The sequence below is a fragment of the Myotis daubentonii genome, chromosome 8, assembly GCF_963259705.1.
Source record: "Myotis daubentonii chromosome 8, mMyoDau2.1, whole genome shotgun sequence".
NCBI classification, from domain to species: domain Eukaryota; kingdom Metazoa; phylum Chordata; class Mammalia; order Chiroptera; family Vespertilionidae; genus Myotis; species Myotis daubentonii.
The window spans coordinates 85,925,483-85,948,923 of record NC_081847.1 but is presented as its reverse complement, the minus strand read 5'-3'; the positions used below and the strand labels follow the sequence as shown (position 1 = coordinate 85,948,923).

At 43.4% G+C, this 23,441-nt stretch overlaps 1 protein-coding gene, 1 long non-coding RNA gene and 1 other non-coding gene across 5 annotated transcripts in view; 1 reads left to right on the top strand and 2 right to left on the bottom strand.

The window, feature by feature from the left end:
- Nucleotides 1-6,351: 6,351 nt before the first annotated feature.
- LOC132240431 (U4 spliceosomal RNA) lies at nucleotides 6,352-6,492 on the bottom strand. Its single transcript, XR_009454323.1, has one exon. It is a non-coding gene; the product is annotated as a U4 spliceosomal RNA (small nuclear RNA).
- A 699-nt stretch (nucleotides 6,493-7,191) lies between these two features.
- SKA1 (spindle and kinetochore associated complex subunit 1) overlaps nucleotides 7,192-23,441 on the bottom strand; it is a 24,299-nt gene continuing 8,049 nt past the window's right edge. Inside the window, exons 1-7 of one of the 3 annotated variants that reach the window (XM_059707319.1) lie at nucleotides 16,087-16,191; nucleotides 14,552-14,650; nucleotides 12,629-12,753; nucleotides 11,529-11,626; nucleotides 10,295-10,432; nucleotides 8,396-8,565; nucleotides 7,192-7,564 (exon numbers count right to left, since the gene is read on the bottom strand). In XM_059707319.1, coding sequence (XP_059563302.1) covers nucleotides 7,416-7,564; nucleotides 8,396-8,565; nucleotides 10,295-10,432; nucleotides 11,529-11,626; nucleotides 12,629-12,753; nucleotides 14,552-14,639 — 768 coding nt within the window. In that variant the 5' untranslated portion in view covers nucleotides 14,640-14,650; nucleotides 16,087-16,191 and the 3' untranslated portion in view covers nucleotides 7,192-7,415. Of the gene's footprint in view, nucleotides 7,565-8,395; nucleotides 8,566-10,294; nucleotides 10,433-11,528; nucleotides 11,627-12,628; nucleotides 12,754-14,551; nucleotides 14,651-15,232; nucleotides 15,443-16,086; nucleotides 16,192-23,441 lie in introns of those variants that run through there. The other 2 variants (XM_059707317.1, XM_059707318.1) reach the window with 2 other exon arrangements.
- Nucleotides 22,335-23,441, top strand: part of LOC132240018 (uncharacterized) — a 3,923-nt gene continuing 2,816 nt past the window's right edge. The window contains exon 1 of the long non-coding RNA XR_009454209.1: nucleotides 22,335-22,521. This is a non-coding gene — a long non-coding RNA (uncharacterized LOC132240018). The remainder of the gene's footprint in view (nucleotides 22,522-23,441) is intronic.

Here is a 23,441-nt window from a genome sequence, read left to right as displayed (position 1 = left end):
GGCCACAAGAGAGCCATTATTACAGCCCAAATGTAACCCACGGAAATGTGGATGTCCACACAGATCTTTTTCTTTTTTTAATTACTTAAATTGCCTACACTTAAAAATTGAGAACTGTTACATAAATATCTGCATCTGGGGCTTCTCTTTAACAACCAGGCCAGCCTTCCCCCAGGGCAACCACGAGCTGGAACTCACCGGAAGCCTGCCCCTTCAGAAGGACTAGTGTTGTCCAGTGTTCATGTTGTCCCAGCCCATATCCCTGTGACTTCACCCACCCGGTCCTGTGGACATGTGTATGTGCAACCAACAATAATAGTAGTAGTATGAGTCATGTATTTCTTTGGTTTTTTTTAGATATATTTTTATTGATTTCAGGGAGGAAAGGAGAGGGAGAGAGAGATAGAAATATCAGTGATGAGAGAAAATCATTGATCGGCTGCTTCCTGCACACCCCCTACTGGGAATCAAACCCACGACCTGGGCATGTCCCCTGACCTCCTGGTTCATAGGTCAATGCTCAACCACTGAGCCACGCCGGCTGGGCTGATTCAGGTGTTTCTGATTGACACTTAATAAACAGCTGCTATTCCTTTTTGGGTTGCTCTTATTGTGGCCACTAGAGGGCAATACAGTTTGAATTTAAAAAAAAAACAGTTATTTTAAAAAACATTACACATATTTAAAAATATGTGAATAGTTCCCATAACTACATATTATATATTTATGTGCAACCATATAGAGAAGCCTTTTTAAAATGAGGACAAGGCTGATATATAACAGGACACTTCTCTTGTTAGTGTGGTCAAATGTAAAGAATAGCCCTAGCGGGTTTGGCTCAGTGGATAGAGCCTCGGCCCGTGGACTGAAGGGTCCCGGGTTTGATTCCAGTCAAGGGCACATGCCCAGGTTGCAGGCTCAATCCCCAGTAGGGGGTGTGCAGGAGGCAGCCGATCAGTGATTATCTCTCATCATTGATGTTCCTATCCTTTTCCCTTCCTCTCTGAAATCAATATGTGTGTGTGTGTGTGTGTGGTTTTTTTGTTTTTTGTTTTGTTTTTTTAAAGAATAGATGAGACTCCATCGGTCCTCAGCAGAAACCTGAGTCCAGAGTAACTCACCACCTCCCCTTAGAGGAAAAACACAAAGAAATGGCTTCCTTCCCCATCTTCCAACCTCCTAGAGTGGGAATTGGGCATTTACTCCCATACCACAGGGTATGCCTCAGGGTCAGCGTAAGGGTTAAGAGCAGAAATACGGGTACACTACCCAAGTTCAAATCCCTGCTGTGATGTCTGGCTGGTTACTTAGCCTTTCAGTGCGGTGCTTTCCACACCTGTACAAGGGGGTTAAATGAATGAATATGTTCAGGGCCACCTTCATGGGCGTGTGACCAGTGCAGGCTCAGACCTCCATCCCCTTTCTCAGAAAGGCCTCGCACCTGGGGTTTAATGCCCCCCAACTCCATCTGGAAATGCTTAATGATTTTATCTTTGAGTTTGTGTTTTGTAAGTGAAATATGATGGGACAATGAAGTATGTGCAGGGACGTGGAGCCTCAGCACACACATGGCCTCCCACTGCGCCCAGGCTGGGTCCTGGGCCGCCTGCTCCGTGGCCCGTGCCCCTAGGGCAGTGGTTCTCAACCTTCTGGCCCTTTAAATACAGTTCCTCATGTTGTGACCCAACCATAAAATTACTTTTGTTGCTACTTCATAACTGTCATGTTGCTACTGTTATGAATTGTAATGTAAATATCTGATATGCAGGATGGTCTTAGGCGACCCCTGTGAAAGGGTCATTCGACCGCCAAAGGGGTCGAAACCCACAGGTTGAGAACCACTGCCCTAGGGCAATGCCAACAGTGAGATAAGTGGGGTAACCAGCCAGCGCTCAGGGGATGGGAGGCAGCCTCCAGGCAGAGTTCTGAACAGCACACAGGGCGGTACAACAGGGATGGAGACCAGAGTGAAGAGTTCTGGAAAATTTGGCCAGAGAGGAAAGCAGGGGCCAGCCTGGAACCAGCCTAAGCTGCCTGCAGCTGTCCAAAGAGTTCTACTAACTCTGGCAAGGAAGACTGTGGACCCAGATGGAATTACAAAAGGTTCAGCACATCCCTCAAGATGTAGCATGTCTGTAGTCCATGGCTTCTTGGTGGATGCTTCCAGACGATCAAGCATCTGTGTGGTAAGAAATTACCTTTGATCTAACTACTAATGAGCTCAAGGTAGCATGAACCATATCAGCTCCTGGAGGAATAGAGATTTAAGAGAAATTCAGAATAGGATGGACATTTACGAGATAATAAAAATTCAGCTTTCTTTTGCATTAATATTTTAAAGGATTCATAAACTCCTATGACTCAACTGAGAATTCTCCAATGCCTATAAACTCATGTTATTGTTGATAGTATTATAAAAAAAGAAAGCAGTAATAAGTTTATATAGCTTAACATGTTTTAAATAACTAACTTGAACTGGGAAGGAATCCACCTTCCCCCGAATTTACATGAAGTACCTGTTTTCTATCAAAATTCAATTAAATTATGAAAGCAATCTTTTAAAATTTCCTTGTATGTTTTGTGATGGTAAACATTGTGAGAAAACATTTTGTTTTGAGTTGTGTAGCTAAATCTAATATCCAGGGCTTTTCATTTTATTTCTCAAAGTTCTGTAGAACCTGGGTAAATATCTACAAATGATAAAGTTACCATGGAAACATAAATTGAAAGCCTTACCTAGAATTACAAAAAAAGAAATTCATAATGCTTCTTCCTACTCCTGCTGTTTTCACAACCAAGTTTTTCTTGAACAAATATTAAAAACTCCTTTTTTGTATCAAGTAACCAATGTCTGAGGAATAAATCTCAAATTCAACTTAAGAAAAAAGAGCTACTGTATAGAAGCTTTCCAAAGCTAGAAAAACTTAACTACATATTGACATATAATGGTGTTTATAAACTTTGGAAGCACCCAAAATGCCTAAAAATAAAGAAATAATCAAATAAATCATCATATGAGAAAATATGCAGTTATTTAAATTATATTGTGAAATAGTACTTCATGGCATGAGAAAATGTTTGTGATTCATTAAATAAAAAGAACCAATTGTACATATGTTGCACAAGACCACTGTTATAAAGTCAGTTTTGGCCTGGCCAGCATGGCTCAGTGGTTGAGTATCAACCTATGAACCAGAAGGTCACAGTTCGATTCCTGGTCAGGGCACGTGCCTGGGTTGCAGGCTCGATCCTCAGTGTGGGGCATGCAGGAGGCAGCCAATCAATGATTCTCTCTCATCATTGGTGTTTCTATCTCTCTCTCCCTCTCCCTTCTTCTCTGAAATCAATCAACACTAATAAAAGAGAAAAATGGTAATTGGCGTACGAGCTACCCTTTTCATTGGCTAATCAGGGCTATATGCAAATTAACTGCCAACTAAGATTGGCAGTTAACTGCCAACAAGATGGCGGTTAATTTGCATATGTAGGCACAATGCAGGGAGGCGAAAGGGAAAGCAGGAAGAAGCCCCCTGCCACTGACAGTGATCGGAAACCCAGGGGGGAGCTAAGAGCTGGGGGGCAGGGCAAAGGCGGCCCTGGAGCCGCCTTTGCCCTGCCCCCCAGCCATGATTGGAGAATCAGGTGCCTTTTCCGCCCTGGCCAGTGATAGCAGGAAGTAGGGGTGGAGCCAGCGATGGGAGCTGGGCACAGTCGAAGCTGGCAGTCCCAGGAGCTAGGGGTCCCTTGCCTGGGCCTAAAGCGAAGCCCACGATCGCGGGGCCGCTGCAGCTGTGGGTCCCCGCTGCCCGGGCCGGATGCCTCAGCCAGAGGCGTCCTGCAGGGGCAGGGGCGGAGCCCGCGCGATTGCGGCACCCCCTGCTGCCACTGCAGGTCCCCGCTGCCCAGGCTGGACGCCTAGGCCAGAGGCGTCAGACCTGGGCAAGGGGCCGATCCTGTGATTGGAGGGTGATGGGGGTCAACGCCTGAGGGCTCCCAGTATGTGAGAGGGGGCAGGCTGGGCTGAGGGACACTCCCCCCCACACACACCCAGTGCACGAATTTTGTGCACCGGGCCCCTAGTGTATATATATATATATACATATATATATGTGTGTGTGTGTATATATATATATATTTAAATAAAGGGATGGAGAAAGATGTACCTTTCTAATATACTCAAAACAAATCTGGAGTAGCTACGTTAATTTCAGACAAAGTCAACTTCAGAATAAGGAAAAATATCAGGGATAAGGAAGGGTGTTAATGATTAAAAGGTCAGTTCTCCAAGAAGACATAGCAATCCTTAACTTGTATGCATCCAATAACAGAGCATCAAAATACATGAGGCAGAAACTGATGGAACTGCCAGGAGAAAAGGCAAAGAGACTATTATAGTTGGAGACTTCAACCTCTCTATCAGTAAGTGACAAATGCAGCAGGCAGAAAATCAGTAAGGACAAGGTGAGCTGAACAGCACCTTCGGTCAACTGGATTTAATTGATCCTTGTAGAATCCTTCATCCAACAGCAGAACACATTCTTCTCAGGCTCACATGGAATAGTCACCAAGACAGACCACCTCCTAGGTTACAAATCACACCTTAGCAAATAGAAACCACACAAAGTATGCTCTCCAACAACATGGACTTAAACTAAGAATTAATAATAGAAAGATAGCTGGGAAATCCCCAAATAGTTGGAGGCTAAAGGACACACTTATAAACAATACATGGGTAAAATGGGAGTCTCGAGAGCAATTTTAAAACGTTTTTAAGGAAGAAAAATCGAAATACAACTTACCAAAATTTGTGGGATACAGTGAAAGCAGTGCTCAGAAGGAAGTGTAAAATGGTACAGCCACCCTGGGAAGGACTTTGGCAGTTTAAAATAAACAACTTAATATGCCACTCCCATCGGATCCAGCAATCGCACTCCTGGGAATTGCATCCCGAACAAATGAAAATTTATATCCACTCAAAAACCTGTACTCAAATGTTTATCGTAGCTTAACTTACGACAGCCACAAACTGGAAATGACGCAGCTGTACTTCAGGCGGAATGATTAAACTACCGATTGTACAGCCATACATCCACACCACGGAAAACTACTCAACAATAAAAAGAAACACGCTCTTGATATGTGCGACAACCAGGATGAATCTCCAGAGACTTATGCTGAGTGGAGAAGAAAAATGCCAACCTCAAAAGGTCACATAAAGTATGGTTCCACTTATCGAACATTTGTGAGATGACACAATTACAGAAATGGAGGGCAGGTGAGTTGTCAGGGGCTAAGGAGGGGGTGGTGGTGGGAGGGAAGTGGGTGTGACTATAAAAAGGCGTATGCGGGATCTTTGTGGTGATGGACATGTTTTGTATCTTGATTGTACCCTGGTTGTGATACTGAGGCAAAGAGTAAAAGGTACAAGGGCTCTATTTGCGTTATTTCTTGCAACTGCACGGGAACCTGTGATTATTTCAAAATTGAAAGTTTAAGAAAAAACCCCGATAGGACTGTGGGTCACATTGGGTATACACATTGAGCTGTACCCTTAAGATCTGTGCATTTTGTTGCATGTAAATTTCAACTCTTACACGCTAATGGACTGCTTTTCAATAAACCAGGGCAAAAGATGATCCTAAGAATTTGAGGTAAAATTTGCACATTATACCGTAATTTCTCATAAATTCTTCTTTTGTGTACTACTTAGAGACTCCCTTGAGTCAGCCTAACTTTAACAGAGCTCAACTGATGTTATTTCTACTTTCTAATCATATATAGTCTTAGCTCCAATTTGAGTAACATTGTTTAAAGTATATCCAGGAAAGTTCCTTAATATATTAACTAATCTTTCTTTTATTTTGCCTTTTGTATTATTAGATATATTTATGGAACAATGATAATGGCCTATTAAGAGGTGGGATGTTTCATAAAGAAATCATTTAATATTATGAAACAAAACTTCAAGCTGTCACACAAAGTTCTATATAATGCACCATAGTAATTGAATTATAACATTTACAAATTGTGAAACTTAAAACTTTATCTAATAAGCAAAATAAATTGGAAAACTAAAGATGATGGCTGAAAACAATTTTTATAAATGGACCCTAATCTTTTACAAAAAGCTTCATTTTATTACCTAACTAGTAACTTAAATTTCAATATTTTTTGAAACTTAATACTTTTCAGAGTCTTTACTTAAAAGATGAGATTTCCAGAGCATTTGAGATCTTGCTCCCCAGGATGGCCTCAGTTTGGCTCAAATAAACTTTTACCAAAAAAAAAAAAAAAAAAAAAAAAAATGGGATTTCCATGTAATTATCAGAATTTACATATATATATATTCAGTCTCCATAGAGACTGTCAAAAATTGCCAATGCCAACTATATTTCAAGTCGTCATGGCGGGGCATTGGGAAAAGTTTTCAATTAGCAATAATCATGCCTCAGATAAACCTCATTGGCTATGATACTACCACTGTGTAAAGCTCATCAGAATATTTTTTACAATTTTTTATAATCTAGCCAGAGGAAATATCTTTTATATTTAGCATGAATATATTTCCCAGAAGTATGTGGGAGTGTTAGAATATAGAATATTAAAACTAGAAGGTCCTGAAAACATTTTTGTTCAACCGTCTCAGTATATATGGAAAGGTGGTCACTTGCCCAAGGGCACAGACTTTCGATTAATGTGCACTCCATACGTATTTGTTTAGCGCCCTCTACTGGAAAGCTGTTAGACTGGCCGGGGACACAGCAGTGAATGAAAGGGGAAACTCCTAACCTCAGAGTTTATAACCTAGTGAGGGGAGAAAGGCAAATAAATACGTGAAATACATAACCCAACAGCTGGACAGATATGCTATGAAGGAAAATGAAGCAGAAAAGGGGTGTGTTGCAGAAAAGGGGGTGTGTTGCAGAAGGAAACTAATTTTGAACATATGGTGGTCTTGAGGTCTCAATGATCAAAGGGCCTTTGAGCAGCTACCCAGGAGGAAAGGGGGAGGGTCACATGGGTGGGTGAGGAGCTTTCTGGGCAGGGCAACAGCCAGCACAGAGGTCTGAGGGACCAATGTGAGTGGGCCTCGGCCAATCCACCTGGGACCAGACTAGAACAAAAGGTGAGAAGAAGGAATCTGATCCTTTTTTCCTGCACAGGACGATGCTCCAACTGAGCCACACCAGCCAGGATTATATGCTTTGCTTTATTTATTTACTTTTTAACATATTTTTTATTGTTGATAGTATTACAGATAACTCCCATTTTCCTATATGCTTTATTTTAAAGAAGTTTTATTTGTATAAGAAACAAGAAAAGATAAATTATATATATTTTTAAATTACATATAAGGACACTATAGGAATAGCCTCTATACCCTACTGTTGGCTGGTTCAAAGGCTCAAAGGGCCTCAGGTTATAACGTATCGGGTGAGTCCTCCCCCTCGGACCTCTGACAGCCGCCGGCAGTGTCGTAAGATATTCAGTATAACATGAAACCTCTTGTCAACTTTCAAAGCTGTGAACTCCTTTATGTCAGCTTCCACTACAAAATAATGACCTGAAAATAAAGACATTAGTGCTAATTTTTATAAGGGCAACTTTCAAGATGAGTCTTTAATGCATTACATTGTGATTATGAATGGCATTAATCATGTTTACTATCATTACCCAACCAAAGTGAGAAATGGTATTCTTGCCAAAATAACAATTATTCTTTCAAGTGAAGTTGCATAATGTTTACTGTAGCATTTCAGTAACCTAGCCCTGCTTAGTATATCACTACCTATCTGTTGATATCTTTTGAACAATTCACTTTTCAAGAGCTAATTGGAGATAGTGGATAAGAGAATGAGACCCTCAGCAGCTCTTATCACCTGACTGGCTGGCCTTGGGCAAGTAACTTGGGCTCTCTGCCTGGCCTGCAAAATGGAGTGGTCGCCCGTACCTCCTAAAGACATCAGGAGGACTGAAGCTCCCTCGGTATACCATCTGGCACACAGGAAGTGCTATGTAAGCACGACCAACTGTTATGGTTACTATTCTCATTCTGGAAACACTGGTTATAGTTCCATAATAAACTCTAAAGCAGTGTTTCTCCGCCTCAGCACCACATTCCAGGTTGCATCATTTTTTGTGGGAGCTGTCCTGTCATTGGAGGGGACTTTAGCAGCATCCCTGGTCTCTATCCACCAAATGCCAACCCAACCCCAGTTGTAGCAACCAAAGATGTCTCCAGAGATGGCCAAGTGTCCCGTGGTGGGAAAATCGCCCCCGGTGGAGAATGGCCTCTCTAAATTTAGAATGTTCTAGAATTAGTTCTGTTTCTCATGATTTATTTACACTCCAAACAGATGGCAGACATACATAGACGTATACCCTGTCATTTTACCTTTGGTATCCTTTGTTTCTTCATCAATGAATCTGTGATAGAGATTTCTGGCCACAGAACTCATCGACTTTTTTGGTTGATGTAGGATCTTATATTTACTAACAACTGCCTTGTTGATTTCTTTAATAACATCATTAATTTGACAATAGGTTAAGCGGGATTTCATGTACCTGTAAATAAGTAGATGATTAATGTTTTTTTTAAAGACTCATCATACAAAATATTTTCTTTGAAAAATGTTTATGATGATGTTATACTGTAATCTTATTTCTCTTATTCACCTAATAACTCCTTAGTTTAAAAATTAATACTCTACCATGACTATTTAATTTCCTTCTTTTATCTCTTTATGAAAGCATTTTCTAAAAACCCTACTACTCCACAGTTCTTCCCTATAGTTCAGCCAATGAGCAACAACAATAACAATTTAAAAAACTGAATAGCGCCCTAACCGGTTTGGCTCAGTGGATAGAGCGTCGGCCTGCGGACTCAAGGGTCCCAGGTTTGATTCCAGTCAAGGGCATGTACCTTGGTTGCGGGCACATCCCCAGTGGGGGTTGTGCAGGAGGCAGCTACACATGTTTCTCTCTCATCGATGTTTCTAACTCTCTTTCCCTCTCCCTTCCTCTCTGTAAAAAATCAATAAAATATATTTAAAAAACTGAACAGCTCAAACAGAATTTCATGAAAACAAAGCTGTCGATAAAGGAAAAGACTGAGTGACCACCCCCTGCCCGCAAAGATTAAAGAGAAGTGTCAGCCTCCTTACTCATCCCAGAACTAGCGAACAGCCAGTATTTTTCAAGTGGCCAATAAGCACGTGAAAAGATGCTCAACATCGTATGTCATTAGGAAACTGAAAATTAAAACGGGATACCACTGCACACCTATGGAATTGCTAAAACAGAAAAAACCTGGCAAAACTGAGGCAGGTAAGGATGCGAGGCACTGGCAGCGCTCTCTCATTATGGTGGGAATGCACCTTGGCCCAGCCACTCTGGAAGCCGGTGGGCAGTTTCCGACAAAGCCAGACATCCTCCTCCCAGAGGGTCTAGCAACCTCACTCTTAGAAACAATGGTAGTGAGATTCCTCTTAGGCAAGTCTATTCTGTAATTCCTCATTTCCTTGAGCAAGAGGCCTAGGAGGAAAATACCTGGGACGCAGAGCATGATTATTTTACCTTCCTGAGAGCTGTCTATATCAGTTGTTGTTTTGTAATAATAAACAACCAATTATGTATGTGAAATTAAATTAAATCTACAAGGAAATACTCATTTTCAACAACAAATATTTTCTAACCACATGTATTATAAAATAATAATGAAAAATGTAATGATATAAAGCCACGAAGCGAAGCCCTGGAATTAGGAGAGTTTAAAAACCCGATTCCCATAACTGGTTTCCCACTGCTGTCATCTGTAAAGTGCAAAGGAGACCTGCGTCTAGGCAAGGCATGCTGTGTTATTCGCCCGTTTTCTCCCAGTGACCCAGGCCCAGAATAGAGCCCAGACTCAAGTAAGTGTGGGGCATAAGTTAAGGGACAAATGGAAAAACAAATACACATTCTTCATTCTAACCTCAAATCTATACAACACACTTGCGTTAAAATCACAGCAAAACTGAGGCTACATCTAAAATGTACGGGGATAAGTCTAAATCACAAAATGGTTCTGGAGAGGACTCGGCAATAAACTGACCCTTCTCTCAATCTCTACATGATTTTAAGCATTTTCAACAAAAGATTTCCTGCATGTTCATAGTCTACATTGGACTGTTTTAGAAAAGGTCAATATTTGAACACAGCGTATTATGGTAAATATAATGAAGCCTTGTGAGTTAAACAAGCATGTATGTTGGTTATTAAGAGCTGAACGTTAGCATTTACTTTAAATACTTACGCAGGGATGCCACTGAACTCCTCAGAAGTTATAAATGGCATTTCTTTAATATTCCTTTGCTCTTTACAGGGCTTCTTTGTGACTCCAGGTTCCTCAACTTTGGCAGGTTCTTCAGAGTCAAGATCCGATACGCTAACACTACAGAACAGAGATGCACAGCACACAGGCAATCGTCAGAATTGTACGCATACTAGGGAGAAATCAGCATCCAACACATGGTGCAGGTGACAGAATTTCAAAAACAAGGAGATGGGCAAGAAAATAAAACCTGAAAGGAAGATCAGGGCTGAAGAGGGATTCTGACCTCTTTATAACCTTCAACAACCACTTCCTTAAATGTGGTAGGAGCCAGGTGTTGGCTGCTCCGGGAAGAGGAGGTACAAACATGTGTTGGCAGTGAACAGAAATAGGACAGTAGTTTGAGGGGGGAGCAGAGCTAAGTATTTTGTTCTTTTGGCTGTTTTTAAGATGGGAGGCTCATTAAGGTTATTTCTACCCTAAAACAGTGGTTCTCAAGGGTCAGGGGAGATTCTGCCCCTCAGAGGACATATGACAATGTCTGGAGACACTTTTCATGGTCACCACGGGTGGGGATGGGGGTGTGGAGGGGAACTGAGGTGCTACCGATAACTAGTTGCTAGAGTAAGGGATGTAATTAAACACGCTATTCTCACAACAAAGAATGATCTGGCCTAAAATGACAAAATCTGCTCTAAAGGGAAAGAAATGAGAAAAAGCAGAGGGAGAGATCCCAGAGGAGACTCACCCTTGGGAAAGAGGGGCAACCTTTCCTTCAGAGAGAGCAGGATAAGAAGACTGGTGAAGACAGGGGAAACATGACTTCTGGCGTAAGTGACCAAAAACAAAACAAAACAGCCAGCCACTACCAAAACTGAAAGTACACGAAAAGGCAAGAAGACCTGAGGGGTTCGTTATAATCTCTCCATATAAAAGCCTAATATGCAAACTGTCCCCACAGTAGTTCGACCAGGGGACCGGGAGTTCGATCACTTGCTATGATGTGCACTGACCACCAGGGAGCAGCATGCAATGAAGGAAGGCCCCAGCCGAGAGCCGGCAGCCGGGGAAGGGAGGCCCTGGCCGGCAGCTGGAAGGCCCGATCGGCCCTGATGCCAGCCAGGCCTAAGGACCCTACCCATGTACGATATTCGTGCACCGGGCCTCTAGTAGCTTTATAAATGCAGATGGCAAGAATAATTACGAATACACTTACGAGCTCTGGGTCACTGTTACTTGAGGCAAATGGGGAGGAATGTTTTCTTTGAGATGCTCCACATCTTTATAATCTTCTTCAAGAGACGCACAGAGTTCCTAAAATCCAAAAAACGCTCACGAGTAAGTGTCTGTCCTGCCTGTGTGTGTGTGTATGAAGATGTTGTAAAGAGCGTGAAAGACCATGGTACACAATCACAATAATTGTGAGTTTTCAGAACACAGAAGGGGTGAAAAAGCACTGGATGCAAGCAATATTAAAAAAAGAGCCGTCCTGGTCGGTGTGGTTCAGTGGATAGAGCACTGGCCTGTTGACTGAAGGGTTCTAGGTTTGATTCTGGTCAAGGGCACATGCCTGGGTTGTGGGCTGCAGCCCCAGTTGGGGGTGTGTAGGAGGGAGCCAATCAATGATTCTCTTTCATCATTGATGTTTCTTTCTCTCTCTCCCTCTCTCTTCCTCTCTGAAATCAATAAAAATCTCTCTAAAATCAATAAAAACATATTTTTAAAAAAAAAATAGTTCAGCATGACCCATTGTTTTCCAAATGAGGACCCAGAGATCCCAAGAGGTAAAATGGCTTCCTCAGGGTGGCAGAAGGTGCTAAGGGCAGGGAGGTAAGAATCCACATCTCTTCCCAGGGCAGGTACTCCTTCCATCTCAGCCTACCAGGACATCATTTGTTTAAGTTCAACCTACCAAGAAATATTTACGAAACCTTCCTTTTTAGTAACGTTCAATTCCATTGGTACCAACATGAAAAAAGAAATACCTGTGAAGCTCTGGAGTGCTTTATACTGCGAAAATAAAATGCAAAAACAACTGTACCAGTCATAATTTACAAAGCTAAGGGCTTTATAAATATACTTACAGAACCCTTAAGAATTCCTGGTGATTAAGAAATTTGTACTTATTGCCTTTTTATTTTGTTGCTTCCCTAGAAAAACATTACCAAAGAACTTGTATGCATATATGCATAACCCATGGACACAGACAATAGGGTGGTGAAGGCCTGGGGTGGGAGTGAGGGGGTGGGGGGGAGAGGAGACATATGTAATACTTTAAACAATAAAGATTTTTTAAAAAATAAGGAAAAGCATTACCTTGAGTGAATTGGTAGTTTGTTCTTGAAATTGAATTTCTAATTCCAATTTATTTAGAAGTTCATTTATTACCATGATCTCATCTCCTATTTTATTTAATATAGTCTTTGAGTTAGGTTCTTGACCTATTAATAAACAAAGATAAAATGGAAAATAAAGTGTACAGAAAAACGACAGTGCACATGTACCCAACCGAACTTTGGGAACTGAGCTTTACCTAGAGATACTTAGGGGTGCAGAAAGAGCTATGTTTCAGGCCCTGGGACCTGTCTCCATGGATTATCTTAAGACCTCATTTCTAAGTACTGGCATGGAAAAGAAGGGAGAGGTAAGTACAGTGTCCCCTGAGTCCTGTTTCTGGCAAGTTCCTCCACTATAAACAACTAGAGCCCTGGCTGATTTTGCTCATTGGCCCAAGAACTGAAGGGTCACAGGTTCGATCCCCAACCCCAGACAGGCTGGGAGGCGACAGGTGCATGTCTCTCTCTCCAGTCGATGTTTTGCTCTCTCTCCCCCCTCCTCCCACCCTTCCACTCTCTCTAAAAATTGATGAAAAGAATATCCTCAGGTGGGGATTAAAAAACACACAACTAGAAATGCTAGATAAAACAAACACTCCCTACATGCATAGCTGACTTTCATGAGAATAAGGTAAATGCTCACAAACCAGGCAATGTATGTGAGATGCTACTGCAGCAGCCCTAATCTGGGGGGCAGGTGGGGGTGCAGAGGGAAGCTGGAGAGAGTCTGTCAATCTCAGCAAGCAAATATATTTAGTTTTAATGGGGATCAAGCCAACGTTTTGGAACTTCAAAGCACAGGGTGTTGGAAGTGAGAATCCCAAATAAAGTCAGGACCCCTCTTCCTGGGATATATCTTCAGTGAAAGTGTAAACTTAAAAATTCTAATCACTGGCCAGGGAGATAAAAGCTTATGTTTTGGTCCAGCGCTCAGGTGTGTGTGGGAGGTTAGGGAGAGTTCGCTTCAGAATTTGTAGTAGAGGGTTGGGATTCATATTTACACCAGACACATGATTAATGAATGACCCCTCAGTGGAGAAAGTAACATAAAAAGTCCCATGCTGGTGGCGGCCCAGCAGGCCAGACAGAAAGAAAGGCCTGAGTTTGTCAAGTGGCATGTTCTCTTTCTCCCAACCCCACCTCTCCAGCTTCATAGACTTGAGGATGGGAAAACCGGCGTCTCCTCCTCTCTCGAGATAAAAGAAGTAACCAAAACAGGATTTTTTTTTCTTATAATCAGATCTTTCCATCTTCACTTCTAACAACCAAACACACATAAATAAAAGCACAATCTGACGATAGCTGTAAGTTATGGAGGCAGTAGAGTGAAATGGCTAGAGCTCCAGGCCTGAAGTCAGAGAATTCAGTGCCTACCTCAAGACTATTGTAAAGATAAGTGAGAAAAAGCATGTAACATGGGCTTAGCATTGTGTCTGGAACCCAGTAAAGCACCCAGTAGAAGCTAACTCCTCCTCCTCCTCATCATCACGAGACGCACTATGTTATTCTACTTAACAGGGCAAGGCTAATTGCATTGGACACTAGGTCCACAACTACACCACATTAGTCAGTAAAGGCGAGTACTGATGTCTTTACTGAGATTAATTTCAGGGGATTGGATAGCTAGTTGGGTACAGAGGTATTCCAAATAACTTTTAGTCACCTCAATTTTAAGGCCTCGTTTACTGATTTGCAGTAATGGTAACAGTTGAGTAAATTCCCTATTTTTGATAGTAGTGATCCAGTAAGTTACAGCAGCCGAGTGCTTTTAAATCGCCATTTGAAGCTTGACATCACGTTGTAAGATACATCCACTTACTTAACCAGGCATAAGATACCATTCCAAGGGGGACAGCAATCAAAATGCATTGTGTACAAAGTCAGTGGAATCTATTCTACTCACCAGAGTTCCTTAATGACAGAGACTTTTTAATATTGCCAATCTTTTCATTAATATGAAAGCATATTTGGTCCAGATCCGAAGAGGCCATCCTTTACGCCTCTGAAGGGAATACAAACACAACGTCAAAAAACAAAAGCCAGACAAATTTCTGCTCACTTTCCAAATCCAAGAATGGCTCACATCCAGTAGGTCACATGCACTTGAAAATACAGTACGGGATGTCAAGAACAATTTCTTTCAGTTCTACGAAATTCAGTTTCTAACCAAAGTCCAGTACTGACTGGTCTGCGCCTCCTGTGGTCTAAGCATCCCGAACATGGTCCAGGAAATAAGCCTCTTTAAGGATTTGGGGGGACAAATACATATATACAGACAACATTGCCGTTTTCTTTAAAAAACGCAAAATAGACTCGAATTTTACGAAGTAATACAGCAAGTGCAAAGAAACGGTGCAGTAAACATTTCTCCCACGCTGGGGGCGGGGGCTTTCCTGTGGGGGTCGGTAAGGAGGCGAGGGGAGGGGAGAAAGGGACTCAGCTACGGCCACTCCGAGGTGGGTGAGGGCGTCTCAAGCACCCGCTCCAGGCACCCCAGCCAGCGGCGCAGGAAGGTCCAGCCCTGCTCCTCCGCCGCCGCCCCCGCCCGGCGCGATCCCGCACCCCACACCCGTCCCAGCAATGCCTTCTGCCTGCTTCCGACGTCAGGATCCCCACTTTCCCGCGGGTCCGGGAGCAAAGGGCCCACTCGGGGCCGAGCGGCGATCCACTCAATCTCTGATCTCAGCCAGAAGCCAGGGATCGCGAGACGCGACGCCGGGAGAGAAACATATTGCCCGCCAGACCCGGGGCTGCGCAGGCGCACAACAGGAGCTCGCGGACCGCCCTGCACAGCTGGGACGTTGGGCGGGGCCAAAGCTGGGGCGTTGGGAGGGGCCACAGCTAGAGCGCAGGGCGGGGCCATAGTTAAGGCGTTGGGCGGGGCCACAGCTAGGGCGCAGGGCGGGGCCACAGCTAGGGCTCAGGGCGGGGCCACAGCTAAGGCATTGGGAGGGGCCACAGCTAGGGCGCAGGGCGGGGCCACAGCTAGGGCTCAGGGCGGGGCCACAGCTAAGGCATTGGGAGGGGCCACAGCTAGGGCGCAGGGCGGGGCCACAGCTAGGGCGCAGGGCGGGGCCTCAGCTAGGGCGCAGGGCGGGGCCACAGCTAGGGCTCAGGGCGGGGCCACAGCTAAGGCATTGGGAGGGGCCACAGCTAGGGCGCAGGGCGGGGCCTCAGCTAAGGCATTGGGAGGGGCCACAGCTAGGGCGCAGGGCGGGGCCACAGCTAGGGCTCAGGGCGGGGCCACAGCTAAGGCATTGGGAGGGGCCACAGCTAGGGCTCAGGGCGGGGCCACAGCTAAGGCATTGGGAGGGGCCACAGCTAGGGCGCAGGGCGGGGCCTCAGCTAGGGCGCAGGGCGGGGCGTGGTTGGCGGGGGAGAAGGCGGGACTTTGTCGGCTTCGTTGCTAAAGGCTACCAGGACGTTTGCTCCTCCCACGCCACGCCACGCCACGCCACGCCGCCACGGGTGATCACAGCCAGTCAACTAAGCCTGGTCGCCATCCAGCCAGGAGCCAAGCACTCCGAGGATCCAATGGCGAGGTGGAACAGTAGGTCTCTAAATTAGAATCACCAGGGGCAGCTTTTGCAAATTCCCATGCCCAGGCTGTCCCCCATGTCAATGAAATCAAGACACTCTGGAAGTGGGGCCCAAGCCTTAATATATTTAAAACACCCCAGATAATTCCAGAAAGCAGCCAGGTTTGTGAGTAAAGACCTGTCTTCGGGGGGTGTACAGCCTCAGTAAGGGCAAATGCAAATTTACAATAAGAAAACGTTTAATTCTCCCTGTTGACAGAAGGGGAAAATGATGGCTTCTATCTGCTTTTCACCGGTCACTCACATCTACAAAAGAGACTGAAAAAGTCATTTTAAAAAATTAATTGGGACAGTTAACGGCATCCTTAACAATATAGGGGTTCCGTTTGTAAGGGAAAATGAGAGTAGATTCGGGGTAGGAAATAGCAGCCTTGGCCATTTCTACTTATTACTTTTTTTTTAATGCTCACCCAAGTATATTTTTTCCATTGGTTTCTAGAGAGTGAAAGGGAAGGGGGAGAGAGAAGCATTGATTTGAGAGAGACACATCAATTGGTTGCCTCCTGCATGCACTCCTGTTGAACCTGCAACCCAGGTACATGCTCTCGATAGGGAATTGCACCCGTGACCCTGCGGTGCTCGGGCTGGTGCTCTAACCATTGGATCACCGACCAAGGCTCTGCTTTCTATTTTTTAAAAATCTTTTGTTATGAAAATCAAACAGTAGAAAGAGTATAATGAACCGTCCATGCCTAACCCATCACCGGGTTTCAGCGATTTAATTATTGCAAATCTTGCTTCATCTATACTTTCTTTTCTCCCATTCCTTGCCTACTGGAATATTTTGAAGCAAATCTCAAGCACTGTATCTTTTTATCCAAAAATGTTTCCATAATTATCTCCTAAAATAGACACTTTAAAATTACCATATTATGCCAAAGCCGGTTTGGCTCAGTGGATAGAGCGTCGGCCTGCGGACTGAGGGGTCCCGGGTTCGATTCCAGTCGAGGGCATGTGCCTGGGTTGCGGGCACATCCCCAGTGGGAGATGTGCAGGAGGCGGCTGATCGATGTTTCTCTCCCATCGATGTTTCTGACTCTCTGTCTCTCTCCCTTCCTCTCTGTAAAAAAATCAATAAAATATATTTTTTTAAAATATATAAAAAATAAATAAAATTACCATATTAGTATTTTTACAGGTAAATATTTTAGCAGTTATTCCTGAATAACAAATATCCAGTCACTGTTCAGTTTCCCATGATTGTATTAAAAGTGTTTCTTTTTAAAACTGTTGGTTTTTTTGAATTTGAATCCAAACAAGATTTAAACTTTGTTATTTGGTTGATACATTTTTTAAATCTCTTACTCTCCTCACACGTACTTATTTAAAACTAAATTCCTTTCACGGGAACAAAGCCTTTTATTGTGGGACTTAATAAACAGGAAGAAGAAAGTATCAAGGCACTAAGTACAATGTCACCCTAATAAACTCAATAAAAAAAAATATGTGAGGCAAAAACTGATACAAATGAAAGAGAAATGGACAAGTCCAATATAACGGTTTGAGACTATAACCAAACCAAAGATGTACCTAGCACACTGTATATTAGCTGTCTTCTTCAAACTTGATAAAACAGATACTTACTTTATGGACGTGCTAGTTGGAAGGCTCCCTTGCCGCCTGGGCACTAGATGGCAGGGCAGCGCCGTTCTTGAGAGCACCAGCAAAACACACTACAAACTCAGGGATACGTGGCCAAGGTAGGAAGGAAGTCCACCTGCTCTAAAGGTTGTCAAGCAAAACTTCACTGTCTTCTTTGTTAGCACTTGCTTTTTGTTATTACTAAAGGAGAACATACTTTTAATTGAAACTTTGAACAACACGGAAAAGTCACAAAGAATGAAATGGAAACTCTCATTATTCCACCTGTCTATAAATAAACACAGGGGCCAGGTCCTGCTTCTGAGAAGAAAAACGGCTCAGTGTGGACCATCCCCAGCATTCTCTGTAAACAGCCCCTGCTCCGGGTTTCCTCCCCTCCCGGAGTGTCACCCAAAGCTAACCTTAACCCCCACCCAATCCAACCGTAACCCACAGCCCTCCCCCTTTCAACATGGACAATGGCTGTTTTTTGCAATTTGTTGCACAATGGTTGAAATGATAAGTTGACCATTCACAGCGCCCACCATGAATACCAAATCCGTGACAAATGAAGCAGCAGGTACTACCAAGTGTACGGTAGGCAAAACTGATAAGCTCTGTCATTTTAAAATACAGGTAAACCACTGACACCTGAAAAGACATCACAGAGAAATTGGACTGTGGTTAAAGAAACAAAACATGTCACCTTTGGTGGTCAGACATAGAATGCTTACTTATTTGGGGTTAAATTGTAAATGTATATTTTTTTAAATTAAAATACAGTAAAATTGACTTTTTACAGGTGTAACAAATGTATTGATTGTGTAAATGCCATCATCAGTTAGGACCCAGATGAGTTCCAGCATCTCAAGACAACTCCTTTGTCCCTTTACCATCACACCCTAAAGCCTAGTGATGTTGAGTATCTTTTCATGAACTGACTGGAAAGTCTGTTCAAATCTATTCAAATCGATTGCCTATTTTTAAGATTGGGTTGTTTTGGTTTCTTACTGTTGAGTTTTGAGAGTTCTATATATAGTGTAGTAGATGGGTGTCCTCTGTTGGACCTGTGCTTTTCAGAGACAGGGTGGGTAGAAATAGGTTTATAGTTGTTCATATGGAACACAACATGCAGGTTGTGCTTATAACATTAGCTTTATTAACTCAAAAGAATGTCACAATGCAACTATAAACCTACTTTTGCCCACCCCTGGATATTCTCCCAGCCTTTATCTTATCTTTTCATTCTCTGAACAGTGTCAGTCATAGAGCAAAAGTTTTTAATTTTAATGAAATCTAGTTTATCAATTTTTTCGTTAATGTATCATACTTCTGATGTGATGTCTAAAACTCTGCTTGCCACCAAGTCAGGACGATTTTCTTTTAGGTTTCTCCTGTTTCCTTATAAAAGTTTTATAATTTCATCTTTTACATTTAGATGTATGGTCCATTTTCAGAAACTTTTTGTGTGTATGTTGTGAGGTTTGGGTTGAGGTTCATTTTTGTTTTTTTGCATGTGGGTGTCCAACTGTCCCAACATTATTTGTTGAAAAATACTGTCTTTTCTGCTTTGAATTGCCTTTGTTATCTTTGCAAAAAATCAATTGGTCATATGTGAATGAGTCTATTTCTGGACTTTCTATTCTTTTACATTAATGGATATGTCTATCCCTTTACAAATACTATACTGTCTTGCTTACTGTAGTTTTATGCTCTAGCATAAACCTTATTCTTCAAATATGTTTCTTTATTTTTTAATTGATTTCAGAGGGAGAAAGAGATAGAAACATCAATGATGAAAGAGAATCATTCATCAGCTGCCTCCTGAAAGCCCCCTACTGAGGATCGAGCCCACAACCTGGGCATGTGCCCCGACCTGGAGTTGAATCATGGCCTCCTGGTTCATGGGTCGATGCTCAACCATTGAGCAACACCGGCTTGGCAAGCCTTATTCTTTAAGCTATAGATTGTACACTTGAATCTTAGAAACTTTTAATTTTAGATACTAGTAATAGAATCTTTCAATCACCTTGAAAACACAAAATGGTTATCTAATCCCTGCTCTTCTGGAGACCTGTAGCCTATAAAATTTATATAATTTTCATGTGGCTTAGTCACTTCCCAGTTCTAACTCCCATGGGACCCAGTCCTCTGGTACATGCCTTCTGCCTCCTCCTGTCCCAGCATTGCCCTACCTCATTCAACCCACATCTAGGCATGTGTAAGAGCTCCTGAGCCCTGAATCTCACACCAACTTCTGGTGCTGACTTGCAGACTATAACAATGTAAGTTAATAGCTTTAGTACTCGATATGATAGAAAGATTCTTAGATTTTAAAACAAACAAACAGACAAACCACAGTTCAACTATACACAGTTTCAGACACACCCAAACGAAATGGGCCCAAATATATAAAATGATAAAGAACAGGCTACATATGGACCACATTATCTTCTCAGTCTCAACTCCCGCTTAAATCTAACCCCTTCAAACCCAGAAATTGTCTTGATTTCAGAGATGATATAGATATATTTATTTACTTTTTAGATGAAAGGCATTTTATTTTTTATTTTCTAAAGTTCTACATATGTCTCCTTTTCCCCCAAATGACCCCCCTCCCAGCCATTCCCACCCTGGGCAAGCCCCCACCGTCCCAATGTCTGTGTCCATTGGTTATGCTAATATGCATGCATACAAGTCCTTTGGTTGCTCTCCAACTCCCCCTTCCCTACCATTTGCCTCTGGATCTATTCTTGTTCATCAAATTATGTTGATCATTATATCCCACATATGAGTGAGATCGTGTGATATTTATCTTTCTCTGACTGGCTTATTTCACTTAGCATAATGCTCTCCAGTTCCATCCATGCTGTTGCAAATGGTAAGAATTCCTTCTTTTTTACTGCAGCATAGTATTCCATTGTGTAGATGTATCACAGTTTTCTAATCCACTCATCTGCTGATGGGTACTTAGGCTGTTTCCAAATCTTAGCTATTGTAAATTGTGCTGCTATGAACATAGGGGTGCATATATCCTTTCTGATTGGTGTTTCTGGTTTCTTGAAATATAGTCCTAGAAGTGGGATCACTGGGTCAAATGGGAGTTCCATTTTTAACTTTTTGAGGAAACGCCATACTGTTGTCTACAGTGGCTGCACCAGTCTGCATTCCCACCAGCAGTGCAGGAAGATTCCTTTTTCTCCGCATCCTCGCCAGCACTTGCCATTTGTTGATTTGTGGATGATAGCCATTCTGACAGGTGTGAGATGGTACCTCGTTGTTGTTTTGATTTGCGGATATAGATATATTTAGAAATAGACATCTTCAGACTTCCAGGGACAAAACTAGAAATGCTGAACCCCCTTTTATCTTCCCTCCTACTCTTAGGGAACTGGCAGACATCCTCCCCTTAAAGACTAATCTCCCCACTTTGTCCAGGACTTTGCTCATTAAATTCTGCCCTTTGTTTACTGTGTGATTAACTTCTTCTCCCCCAGGCTTTTAAAAAAATAAACCTTCCAGCTCTGACCAGCCCATTGATAAGTGATTTAATACAATTAAACATCTCTGACATTAATCCATTTGCTTCTAGCACTGTTTCCTGTGAACATTTTTTCGGGTGTCTGCTTTTGGTTCTCCATAAAGCCTCTTGGTGAATTTCCTAGCAACACTGCCTGCAGCTGGGTGAATATGTCCCTCAGTGGGGTCAGGATGGTGCAGTACAGTACCCACTGCATCTGTACCTTTCATCGACAAACTACTTATTCTCCACAATGAAGTGTCTGGATTGTCTGGTCCACTATCTGTTGTGCTCTTTAAGCTTTGCCCAGCTCCTGGTCCTGCACGTCCACCTGGCTGAGCAGGACTCACGGCTTCTGTGACAAAAGTGTATTCATGGTTCCCTAGCATGACATCCTAGTCCACCGTTGTCCTGGCTCCTGCCTAGCTCACCAGCCTCAGCAACCAGCCCCTTTTACCTGGCAGTTAACCCCTCAGCAGTATAGCTGTTAGTGGTGGCTGCCACTTCTGTGTGCCTGCCAGCCCTCCCGCCAGTACATCGTGCTGTTCACGATGTTGTTCTGTCTAGATTCCTTCAGCTCACAGCCCTTTTTGGCCTCTCTGAATAATTCCAAATCATCATTCAAAATTTAGCTCAATGATTCTCTCTGCAGGCAACTTCCCTTGATCCCTTTTGACTGGGTCAGATTTGTGTGAAATTTGTATTCCTTTGTCATTTAACGGTACTTTTTAAAATTACTAAAATTGTTTGATTTTATGTCATGTCTCCAACTACATCATGAGTTTCCCATGGGAAAGGAGGTGGTATTCACCAAAATCAATTTTCTGAGTCTCCACCTTTCTATCCAAACCCGAGAGTAGCGAGCAACGGAGACTGGGGGCGTGACCAAAAGTTAGGTGAGGACTGCGCAGACTCAGCAATTCAACCCCAATAGGCGTCCTCGGTTCCCATGGTGACAAAGTCCACTTCCTGTGCTTCCACCTGAAGGTATCCGGCCGTTTGAGACTGTGTAGTTGCAGGAGGTGAAGGGCCCCATTCCCAACGTGGTGATCCTGGTAAAACGCGGCAATTGGGAATGTACAAGACGCCGCGATTTCTCCAGATGTTCCCGCCCCCAGGCCCAGCCCAACGGAGCCACAGTCAAGGCTCCAGTTAAGAGCGGAGTGTGCTCCGGTTCGTCTGTAAGTAGGTTTGACAGATGACTTCCCCACCTACCCTACCTCTGAGAAATAGCGTCCATGAGTTGGCTTGAATGTATAAATTGTGTCTCTGGAAAATCATAATTGGGGTCTTGAAGACACCAAGAGGGCCATGGGGTGTGCATGTCCCAGAGACACAAGGCTGGGGAGCAGGAGATCTGGGCTCTGAGCTGGCCATGAACCTGCGTGAGACGCGGAACCAGCACTGCATCTCTTGGAGCGCAGTCTGGACGGTGATGGAGCAGTGGGTGTCATCTCCATGTCTCAGCCTTTTCCCCGGCTTCCATGACTGCTTTATGTGATCAGCTCAAACCTGAGAGCTGCTTGGCTGAACTGGCACTGAAGACCTGGACATCGGAGGGAGGATGGCTGACTGGAAAGACTGTTGTTATGAAGGAGACCAAGGGAATGCTGCTTGCCATAGAATATTGACAGGCTCTGCATAGCAGCATTCCCTATCTTCCTTCCCAGGACAAGTAGAAGAGACCATGTTTCCATGTCCTCCATGTCCCACCTACATCATCTCCACTGCCGGACTGAGTGATGTATCCGTACCCAATTAGCAAAGCGCCTGTTGGATCTCAGCATGTGGTCAGAAATATGCACACCAGTGGCTGTTTTGTTCCGCAATTGGGTAAAGCTCTTCGTATCTGCAATTCCTGTGTTGTTTTACATAAACCATGCAAGTTCTAACATGCCACTGATAAATAGTACAATCAATAACATGGTCCAACAAAGGGTCCTAAACACCCTAGGAAAGGGAGTCTGGCAGGGCTCAGTGGTTGAGCATCGGCCTATGAACCGGGAGGTCATGGTTTGATTCCCAGTAAGGGCACATGCCCTGGTTGTGGGCTCAGTCCCCAGTGAGGGGTGTGCAGGAGACAGCCGATCAAT